The sequence below is a fragment of the Oncorhynchus masou genome, chromosome 13 (assembly GCF_036934945.1).
Source record: "Oncorhynchus masou masou isolate Uvic2021 chromosome 13, UVic_Omas_1.1, whole genome shotgun sequence".
NCBI lineage: Eukaryota > Metazoa > Chordata > Actinopteri > Salmoniformes > Salmonidae > Oncorhynchus > Oncorhynchus masou.
The window spans coordinates 11,114,596-11,137,363 of NC_088224.1; the positions used below are offsets into that span (position 1 = coordinate 11,114,596).

At 43.4% G+C, this 22,768-nt stretch overlaps 1 protein-coding gene across 7 annotated transcripts in view; it reads right to left on the bottom strand.

The window, feature by feature from the left end:
* LOC135551729 (MAP7 domain-containing protein 1-like) overlaps positions 1–9,509 on the bottom strand; it is a 91,920-nt gene extending 82,411 nt beyond the window's left edge. For all 7 annotated transcript variants that reach the window (XM_064982928.1, XM_064982933.1, XM_064982930.1 and 4 more), the window contains exon 1: positions 9,125–9,509. In XM_064982928.1, the coding sequence (XP_064839000.1) occupies positions 9,125–9,191 (67 nt within the window). In that variant the 5' untranslated portion in view covers positions 9,192–9,509. The remainder of the gene's footprint in view (positions 1–9,124) is intronic.
* Positions 9,510–22,768: the final 13,259 nt, after the last annotated feature.

Genomic DNA, 22,768 nt, shown 5'->3' on the forward strand with positions numbered 1-22,768 from the left:
TTTCCAAGTTTACCAATAGAATAACCAGTGCTTGGGCCTCCCGAGTGGTGCTAGAGGTGTCACTACAGACCGGGCTGTGACCGGGAGTCCCATAGGGCAGTGCACAATTGGCCCAGCATCTACGGGTTAAAGGAGGGTTTGGCCGGGAGGAGCTTTACTTGACTCATTGAGCTCTAGCGACTCCTTGTGGCGGGCCGGGCGCTTGCAGGCTGACCTTGGTTGTCAGTTGAATGGTGTTTCTTCCGACACATTAGTGCGCAGGGTTCCAGGTTAAGTGGTCGGGTGTTAAGAAGCGCGGTTTGGCGAGTCATGTTTCGGGGGACTCAAGACTCAACCTTCGCCACCCGAGCATATTGGGGAATTGCAGCGATGAGTCAAGATCGAAATTGGGGATAAAAAAAATGATAAAAAAAATTACAAATAATAAAAATAATAAAAGAATAACCCGTGTTTGACTTGGATGAAAGAGGCGCAGGAGTTGTCTTTTTCCAAGTCCTTCACAGAAATGATCAAATGGCATTATGCATTATGCTACAGAGACCTCTGATAATTCCCTGTTAAGGGTTCCTACGCATTTTGACAGATGGAATTCCATGACTTTTCCACGACTTTTAACCAAATTTCCATGACCAATAATTGGTGGTGTCTATGTAGCGTACATGAAAAGGTCAGCATAGCAGAAGGCTGCTGGATTCTGATCCCATGTAGGCCTACTATCTCCTGCCTGTGTGTCCTTGATCAAGGCACTTAACCCCTCACAAATGAGAATAACTACACGGTTAGGCTACAATATAAAATACATGTGGTCAACCCTCCACCTGGAGAGCTAGTGGGCATGCAGGCTTTTGATCCAATCCTGAAACACACCCGAGTTGCTTATCAAGATGGTGTTGTGCAGATGATGTTTAGGCTACAGTGTGGTGTATTAGACCAGGGCTGATGTTTAGGCTACAGTGTGGTGTATTAGACCAGGGCTGATGTTTAGGCTACAGTGTGGTGTATTAGACCAGGGCTGATGTTTAGGCTACAGTGTGGTGTATTAGACCAGGGCTGATGTTTAGGCTACAGTGTGGTGTATTAGACCAGGGCTGATGTTTAGGCTACAGTGTGGTGTATTAGACCAGGGCTGATGTTTAGGCTACAGTGTGGTGTATTAGACCAGGGCTGTTTGTTTTGGTTCTGTTTCAGATTATTTTGTGCCCAACAGAAATGAATGGTAAATAATGTACGGTATTGTTTTGGAGTTATTTTTTATTATAAATAAGAATGTTTCTAAACACTTCTACATGAATGTGGATGCTACCATGATTACGGATAATCCCAAATGAATCGTTAAATAAATAATGACTGAGAAAGTTACAGATGCCAAATATCATACCCCCCAAGACATGCTAGACCAGGGGTGGGCAAACTTTTTGGCTCGAGGGCCACATCGGGATTTTGAAATTCAACGGAGGACACACGGCTCTCGACCTTCGCCTCTCCCGAGTCCGTATGGGAGTTGCAGCGATGGGATAAGACTGTATCTACCAATTGGATACCACAAAATTGGGGAGAAAAAAGGGGAAATATATGTATAATAATATAACTTTAAAAATGTTGTGTTCTCACAAGCTGGATTGAAGTGCCCAGCGGACCATACTTCACCCCCCTTTGCTAGCCTCACAATTACAATAGCAGGAGAGGTTAGATTTTTTGGGGGGGGTGATATTTGTGCGTCTAACTTTCTCACGCATCATTATTCACGGTTCCCTCAGGAAACATGATTTATTACAAATAGAATGAAAAAAGCTGTAATATCTTAACCATAAACCATCAACTTAGCAAATCCCATTGGTGTTTCATATGAGGGTTTCAGCATGAAATCAAGAGCTTGGGACTATGAGGTTGTATCTGCATTTAGGTCCAAATGTTGTTATTGACATAGCCTTGTTCTGTTCAATGTGCTCTACCTATATAGAAGACTTAATTCCCCAATTCATGTTGCTAAGTTCAGAAGAATAAAATATAGAAATACCTGACACCATTCAAACCAATAAGGGTTCGAAACTTCAAAGCCAATCATCTCCTCTTTTTGCAGATAGAAACTTATAGTCAGACAGAATAACAACAAAAAAATTCTGAAAAAAAACAAATATGTCAGATGTTATAAATTGATTTGCATTTTAATGAGGGAAATAAGTATTTGACCCCTGTGCAAAACATGACTTAGTACTTGGTGGCAAAACCCTTGTTGGCAATCACAGAGGTCATACGTTTCTTGTTGTTGGCCACCAGGTTTGCCCACATCTCAGGAGGGATTTTGTCCCACTCCTCTTTGCAGATCTTCTCCAAGTCATTAAGGTTTTGAGGCTGACATTTGGCAACTCGAATGGGATTACGGTTTGGAGACTGGCTAGGCCACTCCAGGACCTTAATGTGCTTCTTCTTGAGCCACTCCTTTGTTGCCTTGGCCGTGTGTTTTGGGTCATTGTCATGCTGGAATACCCATCCACGACTCATTTTCAATGCCCTGGCTGAGGGAAGGAGGTTCTCACCCAAGATTTGACGGTACATGAACCCGTCCATCGTCCCTTTGATGCGGTGAAGTTGTCCTGTCCCCTTAGCAGAAAAACACCCCCAAAGCATAATGTTTCCACCTCCATGTTTGACGGTGGGGATGGTGTTCTTGGGGTCATAGGTAGCATTCCTCCCCCTCCAAACACGGCGAGTTGAGTTGATGCCAAAGAGCCACAATTTGGTCTCATCTGACCACAACACTTTCACCCAGTTTGCCAATGAACATCTGAATGATTCAGAGGACAATTTCGGACGGGCATGTATATGTGCTTTCTTGAGCAGGGGGACCTTGCGGGCGCTGCAGGATTTCAGTCCTTCATGGCACAGTGTGTTACCAATTGTTTTCTTGGTGACTATGGTCCCAGCTGCCTTGAGATCATTGACAAGATCCTCCCATGTAGTTCTGGGCTGATTCCTCACCGTTCTCATGATCATTGCAACTCCACGAGGTGAGATCTTACATGGAGCCCCAGGCCGAGGGAGATTGATAGTTATTTTGTGTTTCTTCCATTTGCGAATAATCGCACCAACTGTTGTCACCTTCTCACCAAGCTGCTTGGCGATGGTCTAGTAGCCCATTCCAGCCTTCTGTAGGTCTACAATCTTGTCCCTGACATCCACAGAGAGCTCTTTGGTCTTGGCCATGGTGGAGAGTTTGGAATCTGATTGATTGATTCTGTGGACAGGTGTCTTTTATACAGGTAACAAACTGAGATTAGGAGCACTCCCTTTAAGAGTGTGCTCCTAATCTCAGCTCGTTACCTCTATAAAAGACACCTCTTTCTGATTGAGAGGGGGTCAAATACTTATTTCTCTCATTAAAATGCAAATCAATTTATAACATTTTTGACATGCGTTTTTCTGGATTTTGTTGTTGTTATTCTGTCTCTCACTGTTCAAATAAACCTACCATTAAAATGATAGACTGATCATTTCTTTGTTAGTGGGCAAACGTACAAAATCAGCAGGGGATCAAATACTTTTTTCCCTCACTGTAGATGTTTTTTTCATTAATTAGGCTAAATACTTTTGAACCATATGGTCTATCTACTAGAAACTCATGGACAATACGGACACCAATTTTTTTTTAAGTATATGAATACATTTTGTTAAAGTTATTCAAATATAAATTACCACAATTAAGATAGATTTTCAGTTAATTACCAATCCATGACAAAATTACTGAATATTTTAGTAACTTTGGTAAATTGCCAGTAGCTATGCAATCCTAGATATAAGAATTTCTGTCACATAATTCCATTGTTTCTCCCTTCCTATATGTGTAATATAATGTTTTGACACAGTAAAATTGATCTCTGAGGAAAATATGAGAGGCCTAGAGACATGAGTAGGATTCCTCAGTAATTGAAAACAGACATTAGAATCTTACGTTAGTCATCAATGACTTCAGTGTTTTACAATGGGAGAGGAAACGTGAGCCCGTCTCTGGATAGATTACTATCCCAAATAGCACCCTATTCCTTACATAGTAACCTACTTTTGACGAGAACCCAATAGGGAATAGGGTGCCATTTGGGACTTCCTCTAAGGCGATGACCTCGTCTGTCTCTATACACTACAGGATGTCTCTATGCACTACAGGATGGAGCTCTTCCTCTAGTTCCTGTGGGAGAGGTCAGTGACCATGGCCCTGATTTATACCAGCTTGAGCTGCACGGTGAGTGTGTGTATGTGGCTGCTCGCTGACGTGGAGCGCTCTGGGCTCGGTTTCCCGATAGCAGTGGAACTTTAGCTTCGGAGTGTTTTAACGATGCGTCGTTCCTGCAACGGCCGAAGACGTAACATGCGTTTCTCAAAACACCAGCAGAGAGAATGTCCACGAAGTGCGTCGTGGAGACATACTTATAGGATCGAGAGAAGAAGAAAGAACAAGGCAGCGATGTTCTCGGATCAGCTATTACCATTCAAATCTTACCTTAACATTATAATTATTCCACAATACTGACGACTCATCAGCTCCTAGAAAGATGTTATTATTATTGGCGGCAAATATTGAGGTGACTTATTCTAATATAAATCTCCTGAATAAGGATGTGTAAATCAAAGCTTTGGCACATCATGTTGCTACACACCATGAAATATATTGAGGCAGAAATGACAGACAGTAGCCTACAATTAGCAAAATAATCAAATCAAAACGTATTTTATTTCTCACATGCGCCGAATACAACCGTACCGTGAAATGATTACTTACAAGCCCTTAACCGACAATGCAGTCCAAGAAATAGAATTAAGAAAATATTTACTTTAAAAAATATATATATAATAATATAGATCTCAATTGAATGAACATGACACTTATTGAAATATTATTTAGTTATATGCCTGTGTGGCCTGTACTGTTAATTATCTTTTAAATTTGGTCATATGGGTTTTCATTTCAAACATTGTTTTATCCTTGTTTGTAACAATTCCAATGACATTGTCAACTTTGTATTTATAGTCAGCTTCGTTCGGTCGCAGAGAAACAGACATCTTGATTCTATGTTTAGCAGATATATTCTATGTAGGCCTCTATCTAACGAAACACTTAGCTGTTCTAAGTGGTCTGAGGCAGTCAGTCGGTAAATAACAAGCGTTTTCAAGTGCAACTTTAGTAACAATGGTTTTGGGAAACAGCTCTGAGATGTAACATTGCTCCTATGAACTTAGCAGTGTTTCTACCTCTGCATTGCTGGCTGTTTGGGGTTTTAGGCTGGGTTTCTGTACAGCACTTTGTGACATCTGCTGACGTAAAAAAGGGCTTTATAAATACATTTGATCAATTGATTAAAGGGATACTTTGGGATTTTGGGAATTGCCATTTTTATGTCGCTGCATCCAGTATGAAGAGTGAGTTTTGTGAGCCAATGCTAACTAGTGTTAGTGCAATGACTGGAAGTCTATAGTATCTACTAGCATGCTATCAGTTACCATGTACTTCCAGTCATTACACTAATGCTAGTTAGCAAGTGTGCTAAAGCTAGTTAGCAACTTCCTTCAAACTGGACATGGAGACATACAAATGGTTTACACGAGTTTATCTCCTTTAGGTTAAGGGCTTCATTTCCAAAATCCTGAAGTATCCCTTTAAGATGTTTTTTAGGAAGCTGAGCCCAGATCTGTCTGCCTGAGAAACAGACACCTCCCTCCCTCCTCAGACGCCTACTGACCCAGCTAATGCCACAATAACATCCCTAGCTACCCTCCTGACCCGTCACTCCCCCCTGCTCGCTCGCCGCAGATATGGGCCTCTGGAGAAGAATACCTCACATTCTAACATGGCCCTTCCACACCCATCCCAACCCCTCCTCTCCCGAATGCACAAACACACAGTACCCCTGCCAATAGGAGACAAAACTGAAACTGAGAATTTCAACATGTCTGACTAAAGGAGAAATGAGAGAAGGTACTTTGTTATTTTCCGTCGTCAGTCTACCCCTCTAATTCAGCCCCTCTCTTAGCAGTAAATGTAATGGACGCTGTAGGCTGAATACAAGGTAATCACAACACGGTGTGCAAAATGTTAACTTAATCGTGTGTATTACAGTTGAAAAACAAATGGTTTTGTCATCAAAAACCATTTGTCTTTCAACTGTTTTAATGAGAGAGAATGAGAGAACTTCTGTGGTGGCGGGGGGGGCGGGGGGTGTCGGGGGGGGGAGGGTCGTGCTGAAGCACAAATCTTCCTCTGAGTCCCAAATGGTATCCTATTCCTATATAGTGCACTACTTTGGACCAGAGCCCATAGTGCTCTGGTCAAAAGAAGTGCTCTATGTAGGGGATAGGGTACGATTTGGGACACAGCCTACATTTCCAGGCCAACTGTGATCTTGAATGTGGGCCAGGAACATTGCGTCAGGAAAACTCTGAGAGAGTGGAAGAGGGTCCACGTCAGTCTACGTCCCATGATTACTTCCACAGAAGAGAAGCTCTATTGTCTTGGAGCTCTATTCAAAGTTCTCCAGTTTAAAAAAACAAATTTGCAACCAAGAAGATCAATAAAATCTTCAACAAGGCGTGTTTTGAAACGGAAAAACTTTTGTCAGTTCAGATCGTGACTGATAGTAGGCCTTATGTACCACGGAACAGACATACAAACACCTGCAGTATACTGCCAGTCCTCGGGATTTCAGTGATATCATATACAATACCACACATGTTCAAAAACACTTTCTGTCTGCATTAAACAAAAGCTGATTCATTGTCTTGACGAGGAAACGGGTGCCTCACTGCCACTCCTTTTGTGGTCCCAAATACCACCCTATTCCTTTTACAGTGCACTACCTCTGACCAAGGTCCATAGGGCTCCAGTCAAAAGTAGTGTACTATAGAGGGAATAGGGGGCCATTCGGGATGTAACCCTTTTGTGAGCTGGAGGGGCTTAGTCTTGGAGGGGCTTAGTCTCATGGCTGCCTCAACTACAAAGCCACTAATGTTGCTCTTACAAGAGGACTCTGGTGCTTGTCTCTCTGTCTCAATGTCATGGTGGCCCTCTAGCCCCCGGGGCTTCACATAGCTAAACCTATCCCTGAAGTGTCCCTCTCCAGTCAGTGTCCCTCTCCAGTCAGTGTCCCTCTCCAGTCAGTGTCCCTCTACAGTCAGTGTCCCTCTCCAGTCAGTGTCCCTCTCCAGTCAGTGTCCCTCTCCAGTCAGTGTCTCAGTGTCCCTCTCCAGTCAGTGTCCCTCTCCAGTCAGTGTCCCTATCCAGTCAGTGTCCCTCTCCAGTCAGTGTCCCTCTCCAGTCAGTGTCCCTCTACAGTCAGTGTCCCTCTCCAGTCAGTGTCCCTCTACAGTCAGTGTCTCAGTGTCCCTCTCCAGTCAGTGTCCCTCTCCAGTCAGTGTCCCTCTACAGTCAGTGTCCCTCTACAGTCAGTGTCTCAGTGTCCCTCTACAGTCAGTGTCCCTCTACAGTCAGTGTCCCTCTATAGTCAGTGTCCCTCTCCAGTCAGTGTCTCAGTGTTCCTCTCCAGTCAGTGTCCCTCTACAGTCAGTGTCCCTCTCCAGTCTACCCGGCATCATGGCACTGCTCCAAGAGAGATGACAGGGGGTCAAGGGGAGAGTCTAACTGCAATTGGGTCGCGTCCTAAATGGCCGCCTATTCCATATAAAGTGTCTGTCTCTGTCGGTCTCTTTCTCTGTCTGTCTGACTGTCTGTCTGCTATTCCACAGGAAAGGTAAACTATCATAAAAGCAGCGTGAGAAACAGGGTTGTCCTATCACAGTGCTGGAGGTCAAATCAAACACCAGCCACAGGACAAGAGAAACAGTGTTCTCCTATCACAGTGCTGGAGGTCAAATCAAACACCAGCCACAGGACAAGAGAAACAGTGTTCTCCTATCACAGTGCTGGAGGTCAAATCAAACACAGGACAAGAGAAACAGGGTTGTCCTGTCACAGTGCTGGAGGTCAAATCAAACACAGGACAAGAGAAACAGGGTTGTCCTGTCACAGTGCTGGAGGTCAAATCAAACACAGGACAAGAGAAACAGGGTTGTCCTGTCACAGTGCTGGAGGTCAGTAGTACTGTGCTTCTGGAATGATGAAGAGCTGCAGCACAGCAGTTCTGCCTCCATCAAGTGCCTGCCTTCCTCATCAAGAGGAAGAGCAGGGTTGCCGTTACCAGCCTCCTGTGACCAAACCATCCACAAGACTAGAGGAATACAGCACTGTACATCCCAATATGTTAGCCTATTGTTCACACCATCAAATCACCATTCAAACACAAATGTTATTACAAGGCATTATGATGGCCAAGATAACAGCCTTCACTGCTATCAGCTGGTTCATGACTAGAGGGTGTAATCAGACCAGGCCAGACCACTGCTAGCTCTGGTCCAGGGCCAACGTGCACTAGGCCTTGGACCAGAGCTAATCGACTGCATGGGCCAGGTTTACTGGTGGAATATTATTGTTTGTTACCAAGGTGCTGGTCTGCTATGGTAATCTATTTTGAGGTATAGGGTTTGACGCTGACAGCAACTGGACACTGTAGAGATACCAGCAGATTTCCAAAGTCAGGTTAATTTGAAAACGGCATTGTTTGTTGTGCCTGGTGCTGGATTGGTTCATTGGTATTGGATGGTAATACAGAATTACATATAGGTCGCAGTATTTTCCAGCTCTCTGGCCAAGGAAAGATGTCAGGGCATTTTGCACTGTTATGAGCATGCATCTTTCTGGTCATTTAATCGGGAGAGCAGGTGGCCAAAAGGCAACAAAAAACCGGGATTACAGCTTTGGTGAAAAAAATGTCTGTTAGGAATTGTAGGCTATCAATCAATAAGATATGAATTATGTTTTTTTTTTTTTTTTATTCGTGTTTATGTTAATGCCTATTCAAATGGTGGCCTGTTGATTTTGATTGAACAGATCAAACATAATGCTTTGGCATGCGCAGGCACACAGATTTTATCAACACGTCCATGAATACCAACACATTTACTCCAAGCATTCAACCCCCCCCCCCCCCTGTTGAAATATATTTGATTGTTAATTTGATCCTTTCGCACCGCATTAAGTGTGGCTAATGTGTCCTATGGTGGCGAGTATAAAATAACTTACATGTATCTGTTAATGTCAGTTTCTCCTCAATGTTTTTCTCAATATCGTTGTATTCCATTTTTTCCATTCAAGCGATTGTCAGTCCCTTTCCAGTTGCAGTCATTCCTCAAATATACCGATATGGACAGGAGAAAAACTCTGTATACTCAGGTCACCAACATGCTCTTCGTAAATCCAAGAGGGAACGGTAGGGGAATCAAATGAAAGAATAACTAGACAGAAAAATCACGATGACAAGTAGTCTATGTACGTCTCTCTTATTTACTCTTGAACTACAGACCCTGTCACTGTCAGATCATATTGTATGACAAATTAATATCAACAGAGTGAGTTGACCAAAGGAAAAGTCCGAGCTAGGCAGAGACTTGATCGTAGCAATAGGACTGCTTGTAGAATATCTGTACCGGACCGACAGCCGCTGCCTGCCTCTCTGATTGACTGTACCATCTATCTTACCGGGGGTTAAGCAAAACCCGGTGCACCTACTGATCAAAAATAATTTAACCGACAAATTGTTACCAAATGTTTAACACGTCTCGATAATTGATTTACAGTTGCATATTTTTTGTACACTTAGAGTATATGGTTTGACGGGGGAAATGGGAGAATATATCGAGCTTGCAAAACAACGATCCCCCTGTTAGAAATGGTTGCAGCCATCAGATATACACGGCGAACACTCAAAGCAATGTATCGATCAAAGGAGCCCACAGACATCTGTGCTATAGCCATAATACCAGTTTAATGCAGCATTATTAACATGTCATTCATCAAAAGAGGGTTCTTAACATGATCTCTTGAATTCAGATAAAGATGCCCGTTGCAGTTGGACTTGCGTGTTTTCTAATTTGGGTTGCTCTTTATTTTTTATTACATTTACATTTAAGTCATTTAGCAGACGCTCTTATCCAGAGCGACTTACAAATTGTGAATTCACCTTCTGACATCCAGTGGAACAGCCACTTTACAATAGTGCATCTAAATCATTAAGGGGGGGGTGGTGAGAAGGATTACTTATCCTATCCTAGGTATTCCTTGAAGAGGTGGGGTTTCAGGTGTCTCCGGAAGGTGGTGATTGACTCCGCTGTCCTGGCGTCGTGAGGGAGTTTGTTCCACCATTGGGGGCCAGAGCAGCGAACAGTTTTGACTGGGCTGAGCGGGAACTGTACTTCCTCAATGGTAGGGAGGCGAGCAGGCCAGAGGTGGATGAACGCAGTGCCCTTGCTTGGGTGTAGGGCCTGATCAGAGCCTGGAGGTACTGCGGTGCCGTTCCCCTCACAGCTCCGTAGGCAAGCACCATGGTCTTGTAGCGGATGCGAGCTTCAACTGGAAGCCAGTGGAGAGAGCGGAGGAGCGGGGTGACGTGAAAGAGAACTTGGGAAGGTTGAACACCAGACGGGCTGCGGCGTTCTGGATGAGTTGTAGGGGTTTAATGGCACAGGCAGGGAGCCCAGCCAACAGCGAGTTGCAGTAATCCAGACGGGAGATGACAAGTGCCTGGATTAGGACCTGCGCCGCTTCCTGTGTGAGGCAGGGTCGTACTCTGCGGATGTTGTAGAGCATGAACCTACAGGAACGGGCCACCGCCATGATGTTGGTTGAGAACGACAGGGTGTTGTCCAGGATCACGCCAAGGTTCTTAGTGCTCTGGGAGGAGGACACAATGGAGTTGTCAACCGTGATGGCGAGATCATGGAACGGGCAGTCCTTCCCCGGGAGGAAGAGCAGCTCCGTCTTGCCGAGGTTCAGCTTGAGGTGGTGATCCGTCATCCACACTGATATGTCTGCCAGACATGCAGAGATGCGATTAACACCTGGTCATCAGAAGGGGAAAGGAGAAGATTAATTGTGTGTCGTCTGCATAGCAATGATAGGAGAGACCATGTGAGGTTATGACAGAGCCAAGTGACTTGGTGTATAGCGAGAATAGGAGAGGGCCTAGAACAGAGCCCTGGGGGACACCAGTGGTGAGAGCGCGTGGCGAGGAGACAGATTCTCGCCACGCCACCTGGTAGGAGCGACCTGTCAGGTAGGACGCAATCCAAGCGTGGGCCGCGCCGGAGATGCCCAACTCGGAGAGGGTGGAGAGGAGGATCTGATGGTTCACAGTATCGAAGGCAGCCGATAGGTCTAGAAGGATGAGAGCAGAGGAGAGAGTTAGCTTTAGCAGTGCGGAGCGCCTCCGTGATACAGAGAAGAGCAGTCTCAGTTGAATGACTAGTCTTGAAACCTGACTGATTTGGATCAAGAAGGTCATTCTGAGAGAGATAGCGGGAGAGCTGGCCAAGGACGGCACGTTCAAGAGTTTTGGAGAGAAAAGAAAGAAGGGATACTGGTCTGTAGTTGTTGACATCGGAGGGATCGAGTGTAGGTTTTTTCAGAAGGGGTGCAACTCTCGCTCTCTTGAAGACGGAAGGGACGTAGCCAGCGGTCAGGGATGAGTTGATGAGCGAGGTGAGGTAAGGGAGAAGGTCCCCGGAAATGGTCTGGAGAAGAGAGGAGGGGATAGGGTCAAGCGGGCAGGTTGTTGGGCGGCCGGCCGTCACAAGAAGCGAGATTTCATCTGGAGAGAGAGGGGAGAAAGAGGTCAGAGCACAGGGTAGGGCAGTGTGAGCAGAACCAGCGGTGTCGTTTGACTTAGCAAACGAGGATCGGATGTCGTCGACCTTCTTTTCAAAATGGTTGTCATCTGCAGAGAGGGAGGGGGGGGGAGGGGAGGAGGATTCAGGAGGGAGGAGAAGGTGGCAAAGAGCTTCCTAGGGTTAGAGGCAGATGCTTGGAATTTAGAGTGGTAGAAAGTGGCTTTAGCAGCAGAGACAGAGGAGGAAAATGTAGAGAGGAGGGAGTGAAAGGATGCCAGGTCCGCAGGGAGGCGAGTTTTCCTCCATTTCCGCTCGCTGCCCGGAGCTCGGTTCTGTGAGCTCGCAATGAGTCATCGAGCCACGGAGCGGGAGGGGAGGACCGAGCCGGCCTGGAGGATAGGGGACATAGAGAGTCAAAGGATGCAGAAAGGGAAGAGAGGAGGGTTGAGGAGGCAGAATCAGGAGAAAGGTTGGAGAAGGTATGAGCAGAGGGAAGAGATGATAGGATGGAAGAGGAGAGAGTAGCGGGGGAGAGAGAGCGAAGGTTGGGACGGCGCGATACCATCCGAGTAGGGGCAGTGTGGGAAGTGTTGGATGAGAGCGAGAGGGAAAAGGATACAAGGTAGTGGTCGGAGACTTGGAGGGGAGTTGCAATGAGGTTAGTGGAAGAACAGCATCTAGTAAAGATGAGGTCGAGCGTATTGCCTGCCTTGTGAGTAGGGGGGAAGGTGAGAGGTCAAAAGAGGAGATGTGAGGCAATCAATGGATGGAACGAAAAGTCTCACGTGAATCATTTCTGTTTTAATTCATTCAGCCTGTAGTTTGACACTATGACAAGGTCGTTAGGAATTAATGCGACATTCCTTTTCACTGTAGGTGACACTTTTATCCTGCAGTCAGAGGTTGAAGTCCGGTGTCTATTTTCCATTTAGGTAAGGCAGGGTGAGTGAGTTAGGCCTGGAACAGCCCTGTTACACAAAGACACAATACACAGAGTGGAACTTCTACTGAATTCACTTACTTTTGCGACTAGGTTTAGACCTACTAAAGCACACTAGGCTAAACTGGGGTGGCACGGTAGTCTAGTGGTTAGCGTGTTGGACTAGTCACTGAAAGGTTGCAAGTTCAAACCCCCGAGCTGACAAGGTACAAATCTGTCGTTCTGCCCCTGAACAGGCAGTTAACCCACTGTTCCCAGGCCTTCATTGAAAATAAGAATTTGCTCTTAACTGACTTGCCAGGTTAAATAAATAGCCTATCATACATTATGGGATGGAAAATTACAGTAAATCACATTTATTTTACCTTTATTTAACTAAAGTCAGTTAAGGACAAATTCTTATTTTCAATGACGGCCTAGGAACAGTGGGTTAACTGCCTGTTCAGGGGCAGAACCGATAGATTTGTACCTTGTCAGCTCGGGGATTTGACATGACCAAAGTAAGTAATCATCAGTATTGTAACGCCATAAAACACTGGCCTACTTCAATGTCTCCATTATTGATTGTTAGTCCAATGATATTTGCCCTATATTCTGAAAACAATCTCCCCGTGTGGTTTTGTCCCTTGTGTAAACACTATTAGTCTGTTTATGGAGGGCTCATTCATTAAAACATTTTTTTTTAATAGTTCCAACCACTTGCCCTTTTACATCACTTTTAAATCAAAATGAGGTCAATTACAGATGTTTCAAGATAATCTTCATCATAAAGTATCTCTCTGTACATCCATGTCTCATACAGTAATATAATAAATAGTACTATATGTCATTTTCCAGATGCTTTTATCCTACGCGACTCAGTCATGCATGCATACAGTTTTACATAGAGTGGCCCCAGCTCTGTCGTAACCGGCCGCGACCGGGAGGTCCGTGGGGCGATGCACAATTGGCCGAGCGTCGTCTGGGTTAGGGAGGGTTTGGCCGGTAGGGATATCCTTGTCCCATCGCGCACCAGCAACTCCTGTGGCGGGCCGGGCGCAGTGCGCGCTAACCAAGGTTGCCAGGTGCACGGTGTTTCCTCCGACACATTGGTGCGGCTGGCTTCCGGGTTGGATGCGCGCTGTGTTAAGAAGCAGTGCGGCTTGGTTGGGTTGTGTATCGGAGGACGCATGACTTTCAACCTTTGTCTCTCACGAGCCCGTACGGGAGTTGTAGCGATGAGACAAGATAGTAGCTACTAAAACAATTGGACACCACTCAATTGGGGGGGAAAAGGGGTAAAATTCAACAACAAAAAAACACACACAAAAAAGTGGCCCCAGCGTCATTGCTAGGATTTGTCTCCTATAAACTGTGCAGATTGATATTGATATTACCAACTGCCTGTTAGATGTACATGATGTATGGCAGTATTCTAGTGTAAAATCATAATCCAGTACACAGGATTACTATTACTAAAAGTATAGAGATTCACCTTCTCGTCGCCTTTGTAAAACATTCTGCATTTTGCATCAACACCATGCAGCAAGTAGACTCTGCTAAACCACTGCAGATACATTATTCTGCTATACCACTGCAGATACATTATTCTGCTAAACCACTGCAGATACATTCTTCTGCTAAACCACTGCAGATACATTCTTCTGCTAAACCACTGCAGATACATTATTCTGCTAAACCACTGCAGATACATTATTCTGCTAAACCACTGCAGATACATTATTCTGCTAAACCACTGCAGATACATTCTTCTGCTATACCACTGCAGATACATTCTTCTGCTAAACCACTGCAGATACATTATTCTGCTAAACCACTGCAGATACATTATTCTGCTAAACCACTGCAGATACATTATTCTGCTAAACCACTGCAGATACATTATTCTGCTAAACCACTGCAGATACATTATTCTGCTAAACCACTGCAGATACATTATTCTGCTAAACCACTGCAGATACATTCTTCTGCTAAACCACTGCAGATACATTATTCTGCTATACCACTGCAGATACATTATTCTGCTAAACCACTGCAGATACATTCTTCTGCTAAACCACTGCAGATACATTATTCTGCTAAACCACTGCAGATACATTATTCTGCTATACCACTGCAGATACATTATTCTGCTATACCACTGCAGATACATTTTTCTGCTATACCACTGCAGATACATTCTTCTGCTAAACCACTGCAGATACATTCTTCTGCTAAACCACTGCAGACTCTGAGAATAGGGACAGTTCGTGTCAGAATGCTTTGAATACAGGCAAAATGCATTTCTGGGTGTTGAGACACAAATAAAAAATGCATGACCCACTTAGCGCAATACAGCAATACAAATATTCCAGAATTTGTTTACAAGCTTGAGAATCGGAACTAAGGGCAACATCTCAACAAACTATCATGGTTCAAACACACCAAGACAGTCGTGAAGAGGGCATGACAACACCTTTTCACCCTCAGGAAACTGAAAAGATTTGGCATGGGTCCCCAGATCCTCAAGAAGTTCTACACCATCGAGAGCATCCCGACCGGGTACATCGCCGCCGGGTATGGCAACTGCTCGGCATCTGACCATATGGAGCTACAGAGGGTAATGTGTACGGCCCAGTACATCACTGGGGCCAAGCTTCCTGACATCCAGGACCTCTATACCAGGTGGTGTCAGAGGAAGGCCCAAAAAATTGTCAAAGACTCCAGTCACCCAAGTCATAGACTGTTCTATCTGCTACCGCACAGCAAGCGGTACCGGAGCGCCAAGTCTAGGACCAAAAGGCTCCTTAACAGCTTCTACCCCGAAAGCAATAAAACTGCTGAACAATTCATCAAACCCAACAATGCAGTAATCAATATCAATGTAACACTAAAAATAACAAGGTAGAACAAAAACACATGAGAAAGTAAGAGAATCCATCGAGATGAATTGTGTTAGGGGAGGATTAAATACACCATCAAGATTAATTGGGTTAGGGGAGGATTAAATACACCCAGATGAATTGTGTTAGGGGAGATGAAATACACCCAGATGAATTGTGTTAGGGGAGGATTAAATACACCCAGATGAATTGTGTTAAGGGAGATGAAATACACCCAGATGAATTGTGTTAGGGGAGATGAAATACACCCAGATGAATTGTGTTAGGGGAGATGAAATACACCCAGATGAATTGTGTTAGGGGAGATGAAATACACCCAGATGAATTGTGTTAGGGGAGATGAAATACACCCAGATGAATTGTGTTAGGGGAGATGAAATACACCCAGATGAATTGTGTTAGGGGAGATGAAATACACCCAGATGAATTGTGTTAGGGGAGATGAAATACACCCAGATGAATTGTGTTAGGGGAGGATGTTGCTGATCCATCTACTGAGGACTACCCATAGAAATATAATTACTAGAAAGGGAAAAGCCCATCAGAACGCAGCAATTTACTTTTGTAGTGATTCAATTTCTATGGTATTGCCTCTCTCAAACCCATCAACAGCCTATCCAAGGCTTGCAGCACCGGCATCCATAATGGAATTGGCTTTATTAGTATGAGTTAAACCACAGTGCATGTGAGGGAGAAATACATGATTTAGTGGCGCAGTAATGAGCTTTTGAGAAGCAGCAAGGATGAGAAGTAGGGGCTGGGGGAATGGACAGTCAATCACCCACGCCCATCCAAGATGAGGTAGGATCAGGCTCGATTGTTAAATAGTCTCTCTCTCCCTTTCTCTCTCTCAATTCAATTCAAGGGGCTTTATTGGCATGGGAAACATATGTTAACATTGCCAAAGCAAGTGAAGTAGATAATATACAAAAGTGAAATAAACAATAAAAATGATGTCTCTCTCTCTCTCTCTCTCTCTCTCTCTCTCTCTCTCTCTCTCTCTCTCTCTCTCTCTCTCTCTCTCTCTCTCTCTCTCTCTCTCTCTCTCTCTCTCTCTCTCTCTCTCTCTCTCTCTCTCTCTCTCTCTCTCATACACTGCAATGAACTTATACATATGTCCGGCCAGTTAAGACATTATGCAGGTTAATTAATTCCATAATTTTCTTCATTCTTCTCTTATTTCTTGCTCCCTGAATGTTCCCATTTGAGAATACTGTATATTCAACAATGCAGTGCATTCAACCAGGCTCCAATTCATATTTGTGCTGATTCAGTATGAAAAGAGAATTGATAAGTGTTGATTCCTGAGGGCTTGTGTCCCCTGATGATACAAACAGCCATTACGTAGCCAATTCTTCCACAAATCATCCCATTGATGTTTAACAGCTATACAAAAGGAAGATGGATACATGAATGGGTTCTTTGTTGAGCTGATGATGACTTTAAGACACTGATGATGATGTTACGTCACTGATGACCATTTAAGACACTGATGACCATGTTAAGCCACTAAAGACAGTGTTAAGTCACTGGTGACCTGGTTAAGCCACTGATGACCATGTTAAGCCACTGTTGACCATGTTAAGTCACTGTTGACCATGTTAAGCCACTGTTGACCATGTTAAGTCACTGTTGACCATGTTAAGTCAATGATGACCATGTTAAGTCACTGATGACCATGTTAAGCCACTGATGACAGTGTTAAGCCATTGATGACCATGTTAATTCACTGATGATGATTTTAAGTCAATGATGACCTGGTTAAGCCACTGATGACCATGTTAAGTCACTGATGATGATTTTAAGTCAATGATGACCATGTTAAGTCACTGATGACCATGTTAAGCCACTGATGACCATGTTAAGTCACTGATGATGATTTTAAGTCACTGATGATGATTTTAAGTCAATGATGACCATGTTAAGTCACTGATGACCATGTTAAGTCACTGATGACCATGTTAAGCCACTGATGACCATGTTAAGCCACTGATGACGATGAAAGAATAACCATCCTACATGTAGGTTCCACTTGTGCTAATCTCCATCCACCCATCTATCCCTCCAGTCATCAAATCAAATCAAATCAAATTTATTTATATAGCCCTTCGTACATCAGCTGATATCTCAAAGTGCTGTACAGAAACCCAGCCTAAAACCCCAAACAGCAAGCAATGCAGGTGTAGAAGCAGTCATCCACCTATCCATCATTTATCCCATCCACCAACCCACCCACCCACCCACCCACCCATCCATCCATCCATCCACCCAGCTTATTGCACATTAATAATTAAAGCACAGCTACCAAACTCAACCAATCAAAGCCTCTCACAATCCCACCCTGAGGCAAATCACAATTAACAATAAAACAGAGGTTCTAATTTTGTTAACCAATCAAAGCTTCCCACTCTGAGATGGAATGAAATCATGTCTCCATGCTGCAGTAAGTATCTCTGGCACTTTTTAAATGTCTTATGCAAATCCCTATGAAATAATAGCACCATATTGTGCCCGTAATCCACTGATGTACTGCCAAGTCACAGATATAAGATTAGGCTGACACAATTAGCTCTACCATGAATATGACTGAAGATGCTCTCATCAACCCCATCACATTAGCACCATTCTGTGGATACTTCAAATGATGAATCCCACAATACAATTGCATCTCTCATTCTTTTTGTTTTTGCTGATAACTATCAGTAACTTCGGAGCCAAATCCAATTAAAGTGATGAATTAAGGGGTTATTGCTCTTTTTATTTTATAAAACCTCATAAATGTACTTTCCTTGGTTTCAAGAAAGAACGGTTATTGGCTCATGCTGAGTATGTATCATGCCTGTCGGTGCTCTCATGTTTATTTCTATTGGCTAAGAAGTATGACAATAGAGAGTGATATTACAGGTATTAGCGTTAAATTGTAATTAGGTTTAGGGTCAGTCAGGTGTCTCTCTGTACACCTACTTACCATACAGTGCCAGGGGATAGAATACACAGATGTTCCTAAATGCACACACTCACAACAAAAGGCTGTCTCAGGAAGGGCCCCTTTGAATGAACATGTTAATGCTGTCCCAATTTGACTTCAAGCTACAGTGGAGCTCAGTCAGCTCCGATAAAGCCAGAGGTATGTCTTCCAGTGTCTCTGTCCCCTTTGGCACTTCAACTACAACACTAGTGGCTTCAGACAACAGCAGATGAGACAATAGTTTAAATGTCAAGAGATAAATCCACCGGGGGTCAGCTGAAACCAAGGTCAGTCAGAGTAGGTAATGCCTCCTCTGTTGAGACCCCCAGATCTCAAAGCTTCCTAAAGGTCTTAAACCGTGTCTCCAAGTTTTTATTTTACAAGATGAATTTGTTTTCCTAAAAGTCTTTCAGACCAGTGGAAGAACAGAGGAGTAATAAAAGCAGGGAGCTCAGACAGAAGCCTTGTTTAGGGAGTGAAAGAAATATAAACTGTGGTTTGGTTTTACAGGGAGTGTTTTAGTGGACAGAATATTGACTTGTCTGAATATACAGTATCTGCAGCTGTTCTCCTCAGTCTCACCCCTCATACAGACCCCCTCCCCAGTGTCTCACCCCTAACACAGACCCCCTCCCCAGTGTTTCACTCCTAATACAGACCCCCTCCCCAGTGTCTCACTCCTAATACAGACCCCCTCCCCAGTGTCTCACTCCTAAAACAGACCCCCTCCCCAGTGTCTCACTCCTAACACAGACCCCCTCCCCAGTGTCTCACACCTTAAACAGACCCCCTACCCAGTGTCTCACTCCGAATACAGACCCCCTACCCAGTGTCTCACACCTAATACAGACCCCTACCCAGTGTCTCACACCTAACACAGACCCCCCAACATCCCCAGTGTCTCACTCCTAAAACAGACCTTGAATACATTCATTAAAAATCCTACAATGTGATTTTCTGGGATTTTTTTGAGACTAATTTTGTCTGTCATAGTTGAAGTGTACCTATGATGAAAATTACAGGCCTCTCTCATATTTTTAAGTGGGAGAACTTGCACAATTGGTGGCTGACTAAATACTTTTTTGCCCCACTGTATGTATCCATGGCTTGTCCCAGAAACAAACACAGCACTGGACATGAAGTGCTTGGCCGGGCCCCCGTATATATATATATATATATACAGTGCCTAGCGAAAGTATTCGGCCCCCTTGAACTTTGCGACCTTTTGCCACATTTCAGGCTTCAAACATAAAGATATAAAACTGTATTTTTTTGTAAAGAATCAACAATAAGTGGGACAAAATCATGAAGTGGAACGACATTTATTGGATATTTCAAACTTTTTTAACAAATCAAAAACTGAAAAATTGTGCGTGCAAAATTATTCAGCCCCCTTAAACATAAAGTTAATACTTTGTAGCACCACCTTTTGCTGCAATTACTGCTGTAAGTCGCTTTTGGGTATGTCTCTATCAGTTTTGCACATCGAGAGACTGAAATTTTTTCCCATTCCTCCTTGCAAAACAGCTCGAGCTCAGTGAGGTTGGATGGGGAGCATTTGTGAACAGCAGTTTTCAGTTCTTTCCACAGATTCTCGATTGGGTTCAGGTCTGGACTTTGACTTGGCCATTCTAACACCTGGATATGTTTATTTTTGAACCATTCCATTGTAGATTTTGCTTTATGTTTTGGATCACTGTCTTGTTGGAAGACAAATCTCCGTCCCAGTCTCAGGTCTTTTGCAGACTCCATCAGGTTTTCTTCCAGAATGGTCCTGTATTTGGCTCCATCCATCTTCCCATCAATTTGAACCATCTTCCCTGTCCCTGCTGAAGAAAAGCAGGCCCAAACCATGATGCTGCCACCACCATGTTTGACAGTGGAGATGGTGTGTTGTGGTTGATGAGCTGTGTTGCTTTTACGCCAAACATAACGTTTTGCATTGTCGCCAAATGTTCAATTTTGGTTTCATCTGACCAGAGCACCTTCTTCCACATGTTTGGTGTGTCTCCCAGGTGGCTTGTGGCAAACTTTAAACGACACTTTTTATGGATATCTTTAAGAAATGGCTTTCTTCTTGCCACTCTTCCATAAAGGCCAGATTTGTGCAATATACGACTGATTGTTGTCCTATGGACAGAGTCTCCCACCTCAACTGCAGATCTCTGCAGTTCATCCAGAGTGATCATGGGCCTCTTGGCTGCATCTTTGATCAGTCTTCTCCTTGTATGAGCTGAAAGTTGAGAAGGACGGCCAGGTCTTGGTAGATTTGCAGTGGTCTGATACTCCTTCCATTTCAATATTATCGCTTGCACAGTGCTCCTTGGGATGTTTAAAGCTTGGGAAATATTTTTGTATCCAAATCCGGCTTTAAACTTCTTCACAACAGTATCTCGGACCTGCCTGGTGTGTTCCTTGTTCTTCATGGTGCTCTCTGCGCTTTTAACGGACCTCTGAGACTATCACAGTGCAGGTGCATTTATACGGAGACTTGATTACACACAGGTGGATTGTATTTATCATCATTAGTCATTTAGGTCAACATTGGATCATTCAGAGATCCTCACTGAACTTCTGGAGAGAGTTTGCTGCACTGAAAGTAAAGGGGCTGAATAATTTTGCAAGCCCAATTTTTCAGTTTTTGATTTGTTAAAAAAGTTGAAAATATCCAATAAATGTTGCTCCACTTCATGATTGTGTCCCACTTGTTGTTGATTCTTCACAAAAAAATATTGTTTTATATCTTTATGTTTGAAGCCTGAAATGTGGCAAAAGGTTGCAAAGTTCAAGGGGGCCGAATACTTTCGCAAGGCACTGTATATATATATATATATATATATATATATATATATATATATATATATGGGGGATACAACCATCCCAGGTCTGCAGATTTTGCTGCGAAGAGACAGAATCATGAGATCATTTGTTTCTGGTCACAGGTCCATGAATGGATGAAGAATTGTAACATTTACCTGACTCTGCAAATAGCTCACTGGGTGATTTAAAAAGTCATATTCAATCCATTAATAATATATTAATACTGTTAGCAAAAATGTGTATCTTTATTTTACAATCTGTAGAAACTATGAGAATAGAAAGGTTCAGAATTTTTGTAAAACATCGCAGCACAGTTGAAAATATATGGCAAATATAAATCAAAACTGGATGATGTTCAGAGATGTTTTATTTTACCTTTTTTATCTAGTTAAGTCAGTTAAGAACAAATTCTTCTTTACAATGACAGCTACCGGAGAACAGTGGGTTAACTGCCTTTTTCAGGGGGAGAACGACAGATTTTTACCTTGTCAGCTTGGGGATTTGATCCAGCAACCATTCGGTTACTGGCCCAATGAACAACTAGGCTACATGCCGCCCCAGAGATAGAAGGGAGGGGTTGAGTGGAGCTGAAGGGTGGGACTAAAAATAACAAGATTACTAATGTAAAATATACTGTTTCCCTAAAATGTATATTGTATGTATAAGCTGGAAGTAGAAGCCTAAGTGTTGTTGTCCATTAGTTTACTCCAATTAGGGTAGGGGTGGTAGGGTTAGGGGAACTTAATAAATAATAATATTGATATATTTACAAAAAACATATATGAGGATTGGAAATGATGCGGACAATTACATAGATGGAAGCCAAAATATATCTGCAATATTAAAGCTGATCTACTCCCTAAAAACATAATGTTAAAATAATAATAATAAAATTGAGGTTGTGAGTAGGGGAGCATTAACATATCTGGTCTGGGATGCAAAGCCTCTTGTTCCTTTCTTTGAGAAGTAGGGGCTGCTGATTTCAGCAGGGCCTTTGAGAAATATGTGCCTGGCCCTGGTTTTTCATTCTGAAAACTAAATGTAAAAATCACATCTTAATTTGACAATTCATTGGCTGGTTAATGCATTAATTAGCTGGAGGGTAGATTGATTTATTGGTTGACATATCTACCTGACTTCCTTCTGAAAATAACCTCTTAGCTTGTGACAAGAACCCCTTCTTATCGACCTCATTGATTATCACCTGTGTTTGATATTTGGTGGGTATTGATGAAATGTATTCTAGATGTTTGCCGCCTAGATTAATGTAAAAAGCGATAGCAGAAGTCCGAGCATCATTTAGATTTACAAGGGATGCAAGGCACACAAAAAAAGGACACTTACTGTCATTCTCTGTGTATTTTTCCCCATCATTAGCTAAGAGAGTTACAACACAACTGGAGGGACAGGTGCCTGACATGTATTGCATCGCCTGACAATCTGTTTAGAAGG